At 38.7% G+C, this 15666-nt stretch overlaps 1 protein-coding gene across 6 annotated transcripts in view; it reads right to left on the reverse strand.

Annotated features, from left to right (window-relative positions):
• Positions 1 to 15666, reverse strand: part of LOC107747087 (protocadherin alpha-3-like) — a 147996-nt gene that overhangs the window by 10288 nt on the left and 122042 nt on the right. For 5 of the 6 annotated variants that reach the window (XM_016561510.1, XM_016561511.1, XM_016561514.1 and 2 more), the window contains one exon: positions 3640 to 3698. In XM_016561510.1, coding sequence (XP_016416996.1) covers positions 3640 to 3698 — 59 coding nt within the window. Of the gene's footprint in view, positions 1 to 3639; positions 3699 to 7393; positions 7842 to 15666 lie in introns of those variants that run through there. The other variant, XM_016561513.1, reaches the window with a different exon arrangement.

The following is a 15666-nucleotide window of genomic DNA, read 5'->3' on the forward strand; positions in this document are numbered from 1 at the left end:
ACAATTATGTCCGTTTCCACTGTCAGAAGTTGTGAATGGTACCAAAATAGCGAACCATACCGTACCACTTGTACTAACTTCTTCCTACTAAAAAAGCAGGCATGGCATCTGTGCTCCCTATTTTGTCACCCATTTTCTATCTCACAAACATCTCCTGGAGGATGTTTACAACTTCGGCTTTACAACTTTGCTGATCGTTTACATTCTCATACAGCTATACACACTGCATGAAAGGCAATATTAGAAATGGCATAATAGGGGCACTTTAATAAATAGAAAATTATTTATATTATTTTATTATTTTAGCATATCAGTCACTAGTTATTTAACTCTTCAATGGATAGATACCAGTTCGATGGATAGATAACTTTCACCAGTTTTTAGCATCACCCTCCATAACAGATCAGAAATGCTTTAAAAGTGAATTTTAAAATACAAGAATTAATATGTTCTGACATTCCTAACTTGCAATCAACCAGTAATCTGTTAAAAACAAATGATCCAATGACAGAAAGCATGCAGAACAGAGGGGGGTGGGTGGAAAACCACCATTTTAGTTGCCCCCTCTCTGTCTTTCTCTGATGAATGTTTGCAGTCCAAGGTCAGGTGGTTACTACTGCTATTACATGCTGTGTGTGTGTGTGTGTGTGTGTATACGTGTATGTGTGTGGAAGCCATTTTAAAGAGCTGTGAAGCAGCAGTCACTAAGGCTTAATACATTATTAATGAGAAACACTGGACCAAATACATGATCCTCAGCTAATGTTCAAACATCCTCCTTCTCGCTTTCTCCCTGTCTGCCTCTCCTCCCCCCTGTTCATTTCTGCCTGCATATCAATGTTATTGTCTCCTCCACTGATCATTTCTCTGTTTAACATCCAAAAAGCTATTTCTGAATAAACCTGTTTGGCTATGGTGTGAAAAAGTATTACATTTAGGAGAGTAACAATAAATAAGGTAATGTTTGCCCTTGCAAATCTCACTCTAATTGCCAAGGTGTTGCTAAGGTCTTTTGACTGGCTTTAACACATCGCTATGAGGTTGCTAAGGTGCTGCAGTTTAAATAATTCTGGTCTCTGGATATGGCTGGGATCCCTATGGTTCTTAAAAATCATTCTGATCACTTAATACAGTAACAAACTTGCATGTCAAAAAATAACATAGGCTTCAGGGTTTATTCAAATTCTAAACTCTAAAAATGAGCAATAGTAAACATTAATAAGAAGCTGCTGACTTTACAAAGAAGCTACCAATGAAAGTATAAACTCAAGACAGAGAAAGCAAGAGCATCATAAATGTGAAATTAATTTTGCAGAGGTTTCTCTAAGCACATAAATTGTGAGACAGGAATCTGATTTAATGCAAGAGAATGATTTGCGTGGCTATATTAGCTCTCATTAAACCCTGCTGTAATTAGGAGGGAATCAGTGTACCACTAATGAAGATCGGAGGTCATTCAGTCAAGCACACACACACATAGCCCTGGCATATGTGAACGTGCTGTCCAGTCTGTTGTCTGCAATGTCCTTCGTTGCCATCGTTTTGCTGACATGGCTGTGGGCAATACTTCAATCGCCACATGTGACCTACTTCTGCTTCCAGGGCAATTTTCGTTGTACAGCTGTACTGGTCATTCAACGGCTGGTACATCTATATCAGACCATTGGTTGATTCACAATGAGTGGTGGATAACAATATGCTACGCACAGCCTGGTCCAGTGGTTTATGGGTAATGCCTGTGCACATGAGTTTCCATGATCATATCAACATCAGTTGTTTTTATAGGTAACTACGTCCATTTAATGTCTGGAAATCAACATCTTACAATATGCTATTCTTGTCCTCCTTTCACCAGGTTCGTCCATTTAAAGGAGTCATCACTGTACATTTTATGTGATATTTTATTCCCCAATTGTAAGTCGCTTTGGATAAAAGCGTCTGGAAAATGACTAAATGTAAATGTAAATTTTACCTGTGGTCCATATATATATATATATATATATATTTTTTTTTTTTTTTTTTTCAAAACAAAAAAAATGTTTTTGATTTAATTGTTTTTATCCCCCAGGATACGTTGCCACTTTGGGGGTATAAATTCACTGTAAAAAGAAGGCTTGTTTGGCAATAACAAAATTTTTGCCAAAGTTTTAAAACTTATCTCATAACTTACTGTAAACTAAACATTCTTTGTCAAATTCTGTTGAGCAATAAATATAATGCATAATTATGAATATATTAGCCATATCATATTGAATACGCAAATTTCTAGGACCTATAAATTATCAATATGACCAAAACTTTGCTGAAAAACTTGTACAGAATCTACTTCATGCCTTATATCCTCTGACTGATAGTTTATACTTTTTTTTTCTTTTTTCTTTTTATCAAGTAAAGTCTTTTTTGCTCATGCAAAAATTAAAACTTCTTTATTTTTCATGTTAATGTAAATGTCAAATGTGACACAGCAGGCTTTTGGGGAACATTTGTTTGTCCATCTCTCAATTATCACTGATTTAAAATGAATTGCATACATGAGCCATAAAACCCTTATGTAAAAACATGATACTCAACAAAAAACATATATGCATGTATATATACATGTCTAGGTCATATTTCACTCCAAAATCAAAAGAACAGAAACCAGACACAGTATCTTGCTTAAGTAAATGAAGCTTGTTTTTGGCACAACAAAGACTTTTGACATTATTTTCAGTAATGAGAATATGGAGAAACTGCTTACTTGTCATTGAATGCAAAAAATATTAATAGTAATAAAAAAATAAATAATAATAATATATATATATTATGATTTTGGGGTGAATATTTATATTCACCCAGGTGTGGTATTAAATCTCATTTACAACCACTTAAAAATCATCCTGTATTAAAATCACACAGCAGGACATTTCAGCTTGTTTTGTGCTGGAGAGTACTAACTTTTAGATACTAAAAAAGCAGGCATGGCATCTGTGCTCCCTATTTTGTCACCCATTTTCTATCTCACAAACATCTCCTGGAGGACATTTATCAATGTGAAATCCAATTTGCAGTGTAATAAGCAGGGCTTGCTTTTCCTCCACACAACATGCAAACTCACACTTCCATCATACAAGTCTGCAAAACAACTACCACACACCAGGTAGCAGTCATGCCCAAATACATCATATACTAACAATGTTGCATGAACCTCTTTCATTGATTGTACAAGCTGTCAAATAAAACATTTTATAAAGAAAGGCTGAATATAAATCAGTTTCAAATCAATGCAACAGACCCGTAATGACCACATTCCAATGGCCAAACCTCTAATATCAAGTGAAAACCATGTAAATAAAAAACGGAAAATGCAACAACAAAATAACAAGCCCAGAAGGTTTAAAATGCATGTAATCTGATGCACCAATTGTTTTTACTGTAAATAAGCATCTGGAGGAGGAACCATATATATATATATATATATATATATTTTATTTATTTTTTTTGTCAAAACAGTACAAATGTAGTTTGTAATAATTCGTCCAATCTCTACTTTGGTACAATGAATACAAAGACTAATTAATTAATGAATTAACCCCTTTAAAGTAATAGGGCATATTCAGCAGATGATTTGAAAAGACAATGAAACCAATCAAATCTTACCTCTGCATTCCTGCTCTAAGGGACGCTGAATATCTCCAGTCTGCACCGGGAGCTTTAGGCTGAGAAAGACAAAGACAAAGACAGAAAAAGAGAGAGAAAGAGATCACATTAAGCACTAGGACGGATCAAAAACCCAATATCATCTCATTAATTAATCATGCTGGAGTGAAGTCATATGGCCATGATGGCTGCAGGACTGTGGCTTTGGAGGAAAGCGATAGAGTTGGGTCAAGATTTCATCCATGTCTTAAACACACATTTTTTCACACACATAGACACACAAATATCAATGTTAATTTGAGATGCTCATCATCCAAAAGATCTGAACCAGCTAAACCAACCATTTAAACAATTGTGACGAATCAAGGGGTGAGATCAGTTTGAATGAGTCTCCTCAGGGAGAGAGAAACTGAGGCATATCTGCAGCCAAAATGCACAAGGTGAGTGATTGCCATGAAACATTCAAGAACATGTCTAGGTCATATTTCACTCCAAAATCAAAAGAACAGAAACCAGACACAGTATCTTGCTTAAGTAAATGAAGCTTGTTTTTGGCACAACAAAGACTTTTGACATTATTTTCAGTAATGAGAATATGGAGAAACTGCTTACTTGTCATTGAATGCAAAAAATATTAATAGTAATAAAAAAATAAATAATAATAATATATATATATTATGATTTTGGGGTGAATATTTATATTCACCCAGGTGTGGTATTAAATCTCATTTACAACCACTTAAAAATCATCCTGTATTAAAATCACACAGCAGGACATTTCAGCTTGTTTTGTGCTGGAGAGTACTAACTTTTAGATACTAAAACACCAGGTAGCAGTCATGCCCAAATACATCATATACTAACAATGTTGCATGAACCTTTCATTGATGGTGTACAAGCTGTCAAATAAAACATTTTATAAAGAAAGGCTGAATATAAATCAGTTTCAAATCAATGCAACAGACCCGTAATGACCACATTCCAATGGCCAAACCTCTAATATCAAGGGAAAACCATGTAAATAAAAAACGGAAAATGCAACAACAAAATAACAAGCCCAGAAGGTTTAAAATGCATGTAATCTGATGCACCAATTGTTTTTACTGTAAATAAGCATCTGGAGGAGGAAGACTTTTAAAAGATTCTGGATGAAGAGTACAAGGGTAAAATCCTTTGCAGAAATTACAGACAATCAAATATAGTGAATATGGAGACAGAGAGGGTTGCTGAGCAAAGAAACTAGGGATCTGTTTTTTATTCACCTCACATGTCTTTGATTTATCACTGTGTGTGTGTATGTGTGTGTGTGAGGAGAAGCAGATAATGAGTTTAGTCTGATCTCGTCTCACCAGCAGTTCCTTGCTCTCTTTTTCATCATTCTCTCTCTCTCTCTCTCTCTCAGTTCCCTTCTGAGTGGACAATACCTCGCCTAGATACAGCATTCACACCTCTGCACCAACCAATCACAATCCTTACTTCCTTTTCTTTCCAAAACAAATGATCCAATCAGCCACCAGAAACACAGAGCTCAGCTCCACTGCCACTTAATCACACACAGGGAGAACAAACATGACTGACATTTAATGAGAACAGTTGAAATGAGCCAGTAATTACTTCACAAATAAGAGGCGCTCAACAGTTTTCACATCCAGTAATCCTTGAAACACCACATAAATGCACTCAGTTTGTAATAAAGATCTCTGGTGAACTAACAGAACAGATAGGGAAGGCTTCATTTGTAATAAATTGGTGGTCATACTAAAGTTTGAAAGACTGACAAAACTGCTGCAAAGATTCACTGATGAGAAAACCATTTCATCTGTTGGGAATTATGCATAACTATGATCTATAGCAGCTGTAGTCAATTTAACAGGGTTTAACAACACAAAAAGAGAGTGGTTCCTTTCATAAAATAAAATAAAATAAAATCGTTATTTTGCAATTGCCATTATTCTGAATAGCGATTCTCATTTCGTTCTCTCAAGTTTCCTAAAATTTACCCATCTAAAAATGAGTGTGTATGTGTACAAAGTGTTTAAAGGAGATCTATCTATCTATCTATCTATCTATCTATCTATCTATCTATCTATCTATCAGAGAACCAATCATGCTAACCTGTGTTGCCAGATTAAAGGCCTATGAGTTGGTTTTGGTGAATGATGTCCAATGTGAAGCTGTGTAACTAAACTGAAGCAAGACCGGAGAGTCTCTCTAGAGAGATTTAACTGTGGGCACAGAGAAACTGGAGTGTTGCTTGAGCTACAAGAACACCTTAAAATAAAGTGTAACCATTTTTTTTAAAAGTGTACTGTATGCAACTCTTGTATGCACATGAGATGCATCTTCCCAAATAAATCAAAGAAGAATTCTCACCACTCACAACTCCAAGAGTGATGTGCCAAAATCCTTATAATAAGCAAACAGCACTGTTTGTTAAATTGATGGCTTATCTGGATATTGAAATGAGGGTGGCAAAGGTTCAGGGAATCTGTAGACAGATCTCCATGTAGTCAGTGTGTGTAGTTCTCATTGCCAGGTAAATGCTTTTAAGTTCTCTCACTTCTGTATTATTGGGTGTTTTGTATAACTGACAAATGCTTTACATTGTCTGAATCGGATTTTGGATTATTAGCTATCTTGATTATCTGGTGAATAAATTGTCAAGTTTGGATTTAATCTGACTTACTCTGAAATTATTTTCTCAAATTGATAAAGTGAAGGCCTACTGTATGTTACCACAAATATATGTCCAGGGTTAAGTACATACTAGATTTCAGGTTAGATGGAGCAGGAGGGATTCTGGATTTCTGATTAACTGCTTGAGTTGTTATGCAGGGGGCTATACAAAAATACTATTGAAATAGCAAGCATAGGTGTATTAAATAATATTAGTCATAATCTCTGGCTAATGATCAGACTGGCGAGTTTGCAACCATGAGATCCATGTTAACGGTAGTTCGAGACGTTGAGCAACAGAATCCTAATGAACTAGTAAAATATGAACTAAAGAGTTCAACAGAATGATCAAACGTTTATCTAAATTTGATTATCGAATATTGATGCGTTGCATAAAAGGAAAGACAGTAACTCCCAGGAATCCTTCTGCCATGCCATTGCCAACTATGCTTGGACCAGTTGGTGGACCCTACAGAGTGTTTTTCTCTAAATTCATAACTAATGAAATGCAATTTGTTAACAGCTATAAACAAGTGGAAAGAGTCTGATACACTAAATCATCAAAACTGCACACGCATGCATTCTGCAGTGCACACTGAAGACTGCTGCTGTGAATTAATGAGGCACAAAAAGAAAAAGTAAAAACGCTCCAATATAACAGGATCCATTACTCAGCCCTGCTATACACCAAACAAAACACCTGTGCTTTCCACTGCTGAAACAGGCCTAGCTGTACTGCAAAAAGTAAGCAATACAACTAAACAACTTTATTAAACTATTATACAATTATTTATAAGTTTCAGAAAAGATTATTGGAGCATGTTTTACTTGCTATCTCTTTGTAATTAATTGTGGAATTTACTAGCAATTTCTGAGTGAAAACTGTTTCAACACCATTTTTTTTAGTGTATTTGGAAGAAAAACAAAAAAAGTTGGGGCTACTCCTAAATCATCATCATATCTGAGAGTGAAAAGGTTTGAGAGTGAAGAGAATTTCTCCTCTCTTCATGGATGGATGAGGCGGATAGATGGATGAGTCACTTAATGGATGCTATAACAGTGTGGGCACTGCACACACCTGTATTGCCGTAGCGTCGGGCATGCTCAGTCTGCGCACAAACTGCCCACTCTGTCCTGTGAAGAAACGGTCTGCCCCCGAGCCCCAAGTCCCACTCAATGGCCGGCCCGTATTGTAGAACATAAAAGTGTCACTTCCTGAGGTGGCGGTCAGGCAGGTCTTATAGCAGTATGTTTTGGTTAAAGAGCCATTTCCTCGGACCTCAATGTAGTGTGGCTCCACTTTCAGGTCTCTCCGCATCACCGCAGACTGTTGCTGGACTGTGACCCCACCAGCAGCGCCCCCACCTCCACCTGCGGCTCCACCTCCTCCACCACCTGCAGCCCCACCACCACCTCCACCATCTTTGGGTACCTTCTTCATTGTTGTCTTCTTTTTCTTCTTCGACCCACAGCAAGGTGAGCAGGAGCAAGCATCTGGCTGGCTGCAGTAGGCATGGCAGCGAACAATTGCTTACCAGCGCGCCAAAAGGAGAGTCTTCCCGCAGTTTCACTTTGTATACGGAACTGCCGAAGACTGGCACGTTGTCATTTGTATCCAAAACGCGCACGTTGATTTTAGCTGTGCCTGAGCGCGGAGGAGATCCGCCGTCTGTAGCGGTGAGTAGAAACTGGTGCGACTGCAAAAACTCACGGTCGAAAGGTTTTTTCAGCACGAGCTCTATGTGTTTTCCGTCTGCAGGTGGTTTGGTTGAATCGAGCGCCAGGTGTTCGTTTGAGGTGAGGCGATAATGGCGCACGGAATTTGAGGCGTCGTCAGAATCCTGCGCGCCCTCAATGGAAAACCGCGCGCCTGGCTGTGCGCCCTCGGAGATCTCCAACTGGTACTCGTCTCGGGGGAAAAGCGGCGAGTTGTCATTTGCATCCAAAATCTCAACATCCACGTTGTGCTGTTCGAATGGGTTTTCTAACACCACGTCGAGACTAAGCGTGCAGGTGCCGCTGAATTCACAGAGCGTTTCGCGATCAATCCGGTCGCTTATAACAAGCTTACCAGTTTTGTGGTTGATGCTGAAGTATCGCCTCGCACTGTCGGAGCTGATCCTGATCCGACGAGCCGAAAGCTTTCGCAGATCCAGACCGAGATCCCGAACAAGATCACCAACGACAGTGCCGCTCTCCATCTCCTCCTGAATGCTGTAGCGAATTTGTGCATTTGTAAGGACACTTAGTAGAACAATGAATATACAAAAACAAAGAGGCACGTTCTCTTTTATACAGCTACATCGCCCTGCAACAGCCATCGCAAGCTGGCAACATCCACAGACGAATTAAAAACCGCTTTCCGCCTTGAGAGCTCCCCGCGCAACAGCTCCAAACCACGGCATCCAAAAGACGGGCGGACTATGTGCAGGGTGACCAAAGCCTCCGCTGCGCTGCCTTTTTAAACAGACATTTTCCTGCTTCATCCATGTTCTCTCTTTTGTTTGCGCCCCAGCTCTTTTTTCTTTTCTCCTCTCTGTGAAGCTGACTCTTGTTTCCCCTCACAAGGGTGCTGCCTATCGCTCTCTCTCTCCTGTCCCCCTCCCTTACCCTGTGCTGTACAGGCGGGGGATGGGAGCAACGCGCTCTAACCAGCGAAGCTCACTGCATTTCAGCACCTTCTAACAAAAACATCGACAAGTCTATCAACCTATTAACAACCAGATGCGCCACGAAGAAAAAAAAAAACGAGTAAGAAAATGATCGCTTTCTTTCGCTTTTTACAACATCCATCTTGTTTTCAAAACATACTCATTAATATCGATTTAAAACACGGCTGCATTCAATCACAAAGACAGTGCCACCGCCCTTTTTTCATTGTCTCCTCTTCTTAGCGCACAGCTGAGGTGACTAGATGGGATTCTATACAGAAAATTGCTCACAGTAAATGACATTTCCCCTACATAAGAACAACGCCTTATATTTTATCATAACGACATATTTGACTTTTATAAATAATATATTTTTTTATAATAAACATATAAATTTGATTTGCAACGTCCTGGCTAGTTTGTTCTCGCCTTTCATCTCAGAAAGCCATTTCACTTCTCACCGTCCATGATACTGCTGACAGCCTTTATAGTTAGCCGCCAGCATTCACTCGCTGGCCACTCACTCGCTCTTCCTACTGTTCCCAAAACTGACAGATTAAATTGTAAACGATTACAAATGGAGCATCTCTGACTGCTGTGCCTCCCCCACACATTTCATTCCACTCTCTCTCTCCCCCCTCTTTTGCTTTTATCATGGGGCTCATCCACTCGTTCATTTTTTTATGTAGAAAACAGGTGCAGTGATGCAAGCCAACCCACCAACATAATGCCTCTTTCCTCCTCTATACCTGTGAACATTAAAGAAGTGCACACATTCATATGCTACGTGCAATTTTTACATATTTTTCCAATTAATAATCAACAGCAAACCATCAGAGGAAAATAACAAATAGGGGATACATACAACAAAGTGATTCATTCTAAGGTTCCCCCCTCTTTTGCTTTTATCATGGGGCTCATCCACTCGTTAATTTTTTTATGTAGAAAACAGGTGCAGTGATGCAAGCCAACCCACCAACATAATGCCTCTTTCCTCCTCTATACCTGTGAACATTAAAGAAGTGCACACATTCATATGCTACGTGCAATTTTTACATATTTTTCCAATTAATAATCAACAGCAAACCATCAGAGGAAAATAACAAATAGGGGATACATACAACAAAGTGATTCATTCTAAGGTTGCAGCATGAGAAGTGCTGCAAAACAAAGTTAGATTAGAAAAGGCTAACATAGAGATAAAAGAAAGTATAAAAGAATAAACAAAAAATTCCCTCTCTTTTTAAAAAATAAATATATAGAGTTAGGGTATTAAGAGGATGCTCACGGTAAAGATGACTGTTCGAGAAAGTGATTTTGAACCACGGGGCGCCGCTCATTCACCGATCGCAGGCTTCTTAAGTGGATGTAAGGTTTGCAAGAGTGAGTTAAGATAGAGGGTGCAGAGCCAGTGGCTGTTCTCTACGCAAGCAATAAATAGTCGTTTCAAATAGATAGATAGACAGACAGACAGACAGACAGACAGACAGACAGATAGATAGATAGATAGATAGATAGTCGTTAACAATATTTACGCATTACTAGTTTAACACATCCAAAGAGTCAAAACAAATCAAAGATGAAAAAAAGCAAACTTAAATACCGCACATCCCTAATATGGCTTGTGGGTCCAATTCTGTTGCAGGCCTTATGATGCCAAGCTTCAAACGAATAACGGTTCCTTCACAGGAACCAATAAAACTCTTTAATTAATCAAGGCCAGGCGGGAAGTTACATCAGACCGCCAAAGGTTCTGATACTGTATCTATTAATGTCCACTGGGGCTATTAGATATCCATTGGAAGCTATAAACTCTGGGCAGTATATTTGGCTCTCTCTCTCTCTCCAGTCAGACATTAGCACACATCTCACACATCCGAGCCGCCAGCTCACGCTGTCTCTGGGCAGAAGTGACCAGACTATGGGTTTTTACGGTGTTTTGCAGTGTGACGATTGACTGTTAATGATGACTTGCAACAATGACCTGAGCTCATGTAAATTCAATTAAAAACAGGGATTCGATTCAATTATAATGTATATTTATATGTCTAATGTGATAAGCACGAGTATAATCGCCTAAGGTGAACCTAAACACCTGCCTACCTTTTGTAGCCAAGACTTTAAGGTATGTGACTACGCAGAAATAAACCTACCCTGACAGATATTTACTTGATTAAAAAGTGTGACAACTAGCGACGTTATTTTACGACAAATTACACTGTGATGTCTGGCTTTGTTGTACAAATAGCAGTGCTATGTTTAGGTTGATGTTTGGACGCAGTGGCGGCGCTAGGGCGGGGCTTGACGGGGCTATAGCCCCATCAGAAACTTGCTTAGCCCCGGCACAGCCCCCCCCCCAAGGATTTCCTAATGATGTTCCTGTTTTTTGGTGTCACTTTCATTAACATTGAAAAATAAACATTAAAAACATAAAAAAGTGCATAATATGTGGCCTATAAACAATTTATATTATGGGGGAGGGGTCAAGCAACACAAGCAAGCAACGCGCAAACTGTGCGCAAGAGTTATGCCGGTGAACATCAGTCAATTCACTATAGAGAAAGTGAAAGTAAAAGTAAAAAAAATTAAAAAACTTTCTAACGCATTAACGGCGCATATTCTCTGAGACAACGAGAGACGAAACTACTTCAACATATGCTGATAACGGTATATAACTGCCTTAAATTATACCCCTAATATTTCTCTTGTGGCCCATATAGTGAAAAACATGAGAAGAAAGGAATTTCGCGTTAAACAGGTTTGTTTTTGAAAATCGATGCTTTTTTCGAAGCTGCTGTATATAAAAAAACACAAGGTGACTGAATTTGCATGCTATTTAGATAGCTGAAGCTTATAGACGTTCATTACTTTCACTCAATTTAATTAGTTTTTTAGCACCCCCTCTGAACTGTTAAGCCCCTCCTTAGCACCCCCAACAAAAAATCCTAGAGCCGCCCCGGTTTGGACGGAATGACATGGTGCTTTGAGTCATCAGGCCACAGGGCGAGTAAAAGCTCCCCCGCATTCCACCCTCTCTCGCCTCAGCTGGTTCTCTCTGCCTCTGGAGAATCTGCGCGCCCACGACCAGACTGAACGCTGCGACGCGCTCTGATCAGAACTATGGTGTTTAAAAGATGGCATGTTTCAAGATAGCGGATTTGTTTGTAGACGTGTGTTTGCAGGTCTGTCTACCCATCTGTTTTAACTAGGGCTGTCGATTTAACGCGTTAATCCAATTAATTAGTTATGGAAAAAAAATAATGCGTTAAAATTTGTTCACGCAATTAGCGTACCCGCCCCACCTCACGTACGTCATCTTATTTTATTTCACAACCGATCAACTCTATAGGTGTGTTCGACTTGAAGCAGCGCTGCGCAGACCGATCAGTGTATGATATTTTGTCTCATATTTATATCATATGATATAGTTAAGCAATATCCCACGAGCAACGAGTATAGCCAGTATCACACAAGTGCTATTCTTGTCCCGAATAGCACGAGTGCAAATGTGATATTGATTTTTAACAACAGTTCCATAAATAAAAACTTAATATTGATTTATTTTAAACTCAATATTGTGTTTTGCTCAGATTTGCCAATGCAAATATTACCTATTAAAGCCACAGCAGAACTGTTGTGTGTTTCCAAGCAACACACAATTTGTTTGAACGATTCTGTGAACCAATGATTCAATGACCCATTCATAAAGAAAGCCATTTACTTCATTCCTGAATTAATCAGCCGTTTGAAGGAATCGAATCGAATAAATGAATGATTGATTCAATGATTTATTCATTAAGACATTTACTGCCACCTACTGGCAGTTTTACTTTCTTAGTTTAGAGTATAGAGTAAAAAAAAAAGAAAATGTAATATTTACATAATAAAATCTGAAGAAAAAAAATCCATATTAATAAAAAAGTAATTAAAGGGATAGTTCACCCCCCCTCCCAAAAAAAGAAACGAAAATGAAAAAAGAAAAATTTCTTTCTAAAGCTACTTTTTGTAATATCTATTTCATGCTTGTTACAGGGCTGACGAGACGTGAGACATGTGGATCCATGTGCAAGCTTTATTAAAGCAGAGAGGTCAGAAACACAGGCAGGGTCGAACAAAGGCAAACAGGTATATGGCGGGCAAGACACAAGAATAATCCTAGGGCTAGCGAAGGTCAACGAACGGCGAACAGAATCAAAAGGGCAAGACTAAAGGGATAAATCCAGGAAAACAGGCAAAGATCAGAAACCGAGAAAACAGACAAGGCAAGACTAGGCTAAGGCAGGGTAAACTAACGAGGGCTCTGTAGTGTAGCTATCAAATGATAAGCGCTAAACAATACTCGGCACCGGGAAGGGATCCGAGTGAGTGTTAAATAGTGAGTGAGTGATATGAAACAGCTGTGTGCAATCAGTGCTGTGTGCAATCAGTGCAATGAATGATGGGATATGTAGTCCGGGGTGATATGCAACAGTGTGTAGTGCGAGAGTCAATGAAAATGGAAAGGGTGACCTCTGATGGCTAGCAGACGGAAGTTCATGGACCGGATACGTAACAGAGCTTTTCTCATGTCACACAATAATGTCTTTAAATGATCTTCTGTGGGTAATTTCTCATCCAAATCTGATGTGCAATTAAAATGCGATTAATTAGATTAATTAATCGCCATATTGTGTAATTAGATTCAAAATTTTAATTGACTGACAGCCCTAGTTTTAACTTGTTTAATATAAGCATTTGCGTAATTTTATTTTATTTTATTTTTTTATTTTGGTTTTGTTCAGTATATTTTAGGGGTGCTCCAATCAGGATTTTTGAGGCCGATCACCGATCGCCGATCACAGAAAGCAGTACCTGCCGATACCGATCACCGATGCCGATCTTTTTAAAGCCTTCTTTTTATCATTTATAACTATTTATAGTGATACGCCAATCATGATTTTTATGAACGTCATGCCGGAACCGCGTCGGTGCTGCTCAAGGACCATACACAGGGGAACCTGCTACTCTGGGGAGATCTTCATCTTCCCCCCGAGTTGCTAGCCTCTTCCGGAGCGAGTTCGCGAGGTATGCGTTGCCTGTGGTCGCGGGGAAATGGGAACCTTTCACCTTATGTGTCGCCGACTGTTCGGAAGGATTCTACCATTGGCACGGCGAGGAGAACATGGTTAACTTTCCTTTTGTTTTTACTATCGGGAAATGTCCATCCCAATCCAGGACCAGCGCTAACTCAACTTTAAACACCTGACGAGTGCAAATCTGCAAAAGGATTATGGTTTCTTCACCTCAATGTGCGTAGTTTGATTAATAAAATGGACTCTTTAAGAGTATGGGCTGATATGACTGATGCAGATATATTGGTTTTTACTGAGACATGGTTAAAAGCATCAACTACAAACGGTATGATTAACATTGATGCATATTCAGACCTGATCGTGCTAAGAAAGGAGGAGGAGTTGCAATATACTGAAAACCAATCTAAATTGTTCCTGCATACAGTCATTAAGCAAACCAAATGGAATTGAATTATTAGCACTAAAATTAAATCTTTCACCTGGTTCAGACATCATTGTGGTTGTATGCTATCGTCCACTTAATCTCCTTCAAGTGAAATAGGTACTTTACTTGCAGACTTCTTTCATGAGTGGAATAAATCTGAAGTAATTATACTAGGTGATTTGAATTGGGACTGGCTATCATCTTCTCGCATCCATTTAAAGAGATTTGTGACTCTTTGCCCGGTACAACTGGTAAATTCATCAACTCGAGTTAATCAAAAGGACTTGGACAGATCAACTTTATTGGACTTAATTTTAACTAATGCTTTCCCAAAAGTTTACAGCAGTCGGTGTCTTTTGCAATGACATAAGGGATCACGGCGCAGTTGTCGGTGTGAGAAACTGCAAGATTCCGAAGAGTTTACCACGTTTCATTTGTAAAAGATTTGTTTAAATATTTTTAGGAACAGGCTTTCATACATGATCTTTTTACTAGTGTTCTGGGCTTTGTTTCATATATACCAGATGTAAATCTAGCTTGGGATTATTAATTTGGGATTATTAATTAAACTATATGTGATAAGCATGCCCCTTATAAACGTTTTAGGGTAAATGGTAAAGACAACCCTTGGTTTAGTGATTCTGTCTCTACCCTTATTAGACAGAGAAATGTTGCCTGGGCTAAGGCAAAGAAAACAAATGATCCATTAGATAGGAGTTCCTATAGACTACTACGAAATAAATGCACTAAATTAATTTTAAAAAATACAAAATGTGAATATTATCTTTCTATGGTAAATGAAAATTTAAATAATCCTATAAAGTTTTGGAAGTTAGTTAAACCTACATCGACATCAAGTTTATCAACTAAAGTTCCAGATCACTTAATTGTCAACCAAACTGTAGTTAAGGGTAGAAAAGTGCTGATACTTTTAATAATTATTTTTCTGTTGGTTTAAATTCAGAGTATATTAATTCTGGTATTGTCAGACTCTGTTCCATGTGTTGTGTGTGTCCTGCTCCCCATGTGCCTTCCCATGCCCTTATTTGATTAGTTTCCTGTTCCTCCCCTGATTAGTTTAGTTCATTTGTCCCAGGTGTTCCCCATGATGTGTCATTGCTCCCAGGTGTGTCTCGTGATCCCCTCCTCCTGTGTGTATTTAAAGTATTCTCCAGCGTCTCCTCGTTCCTCGTGTGTGTGCATC

Source organism: Sinocyclocheilus rhinocerous, unplaced genomic scaffold, assembly GCF_001515625.1.
Source record: "Sinocyclocheilus rhinocerous isolate Xijiao unplaced genomic scaffold, SAMN03320098_v1.1 scaffold168, whole genome shotgun sequence".
Classification (NCBI taxonomy): domain Eukaryota; kingdom Metazoa; phylum Chordata; class Actinopteri; order Cypriniformes; family Cyprinidae; genus Sinocyclocheilus; species Sinocyclocheilus rhinocerous.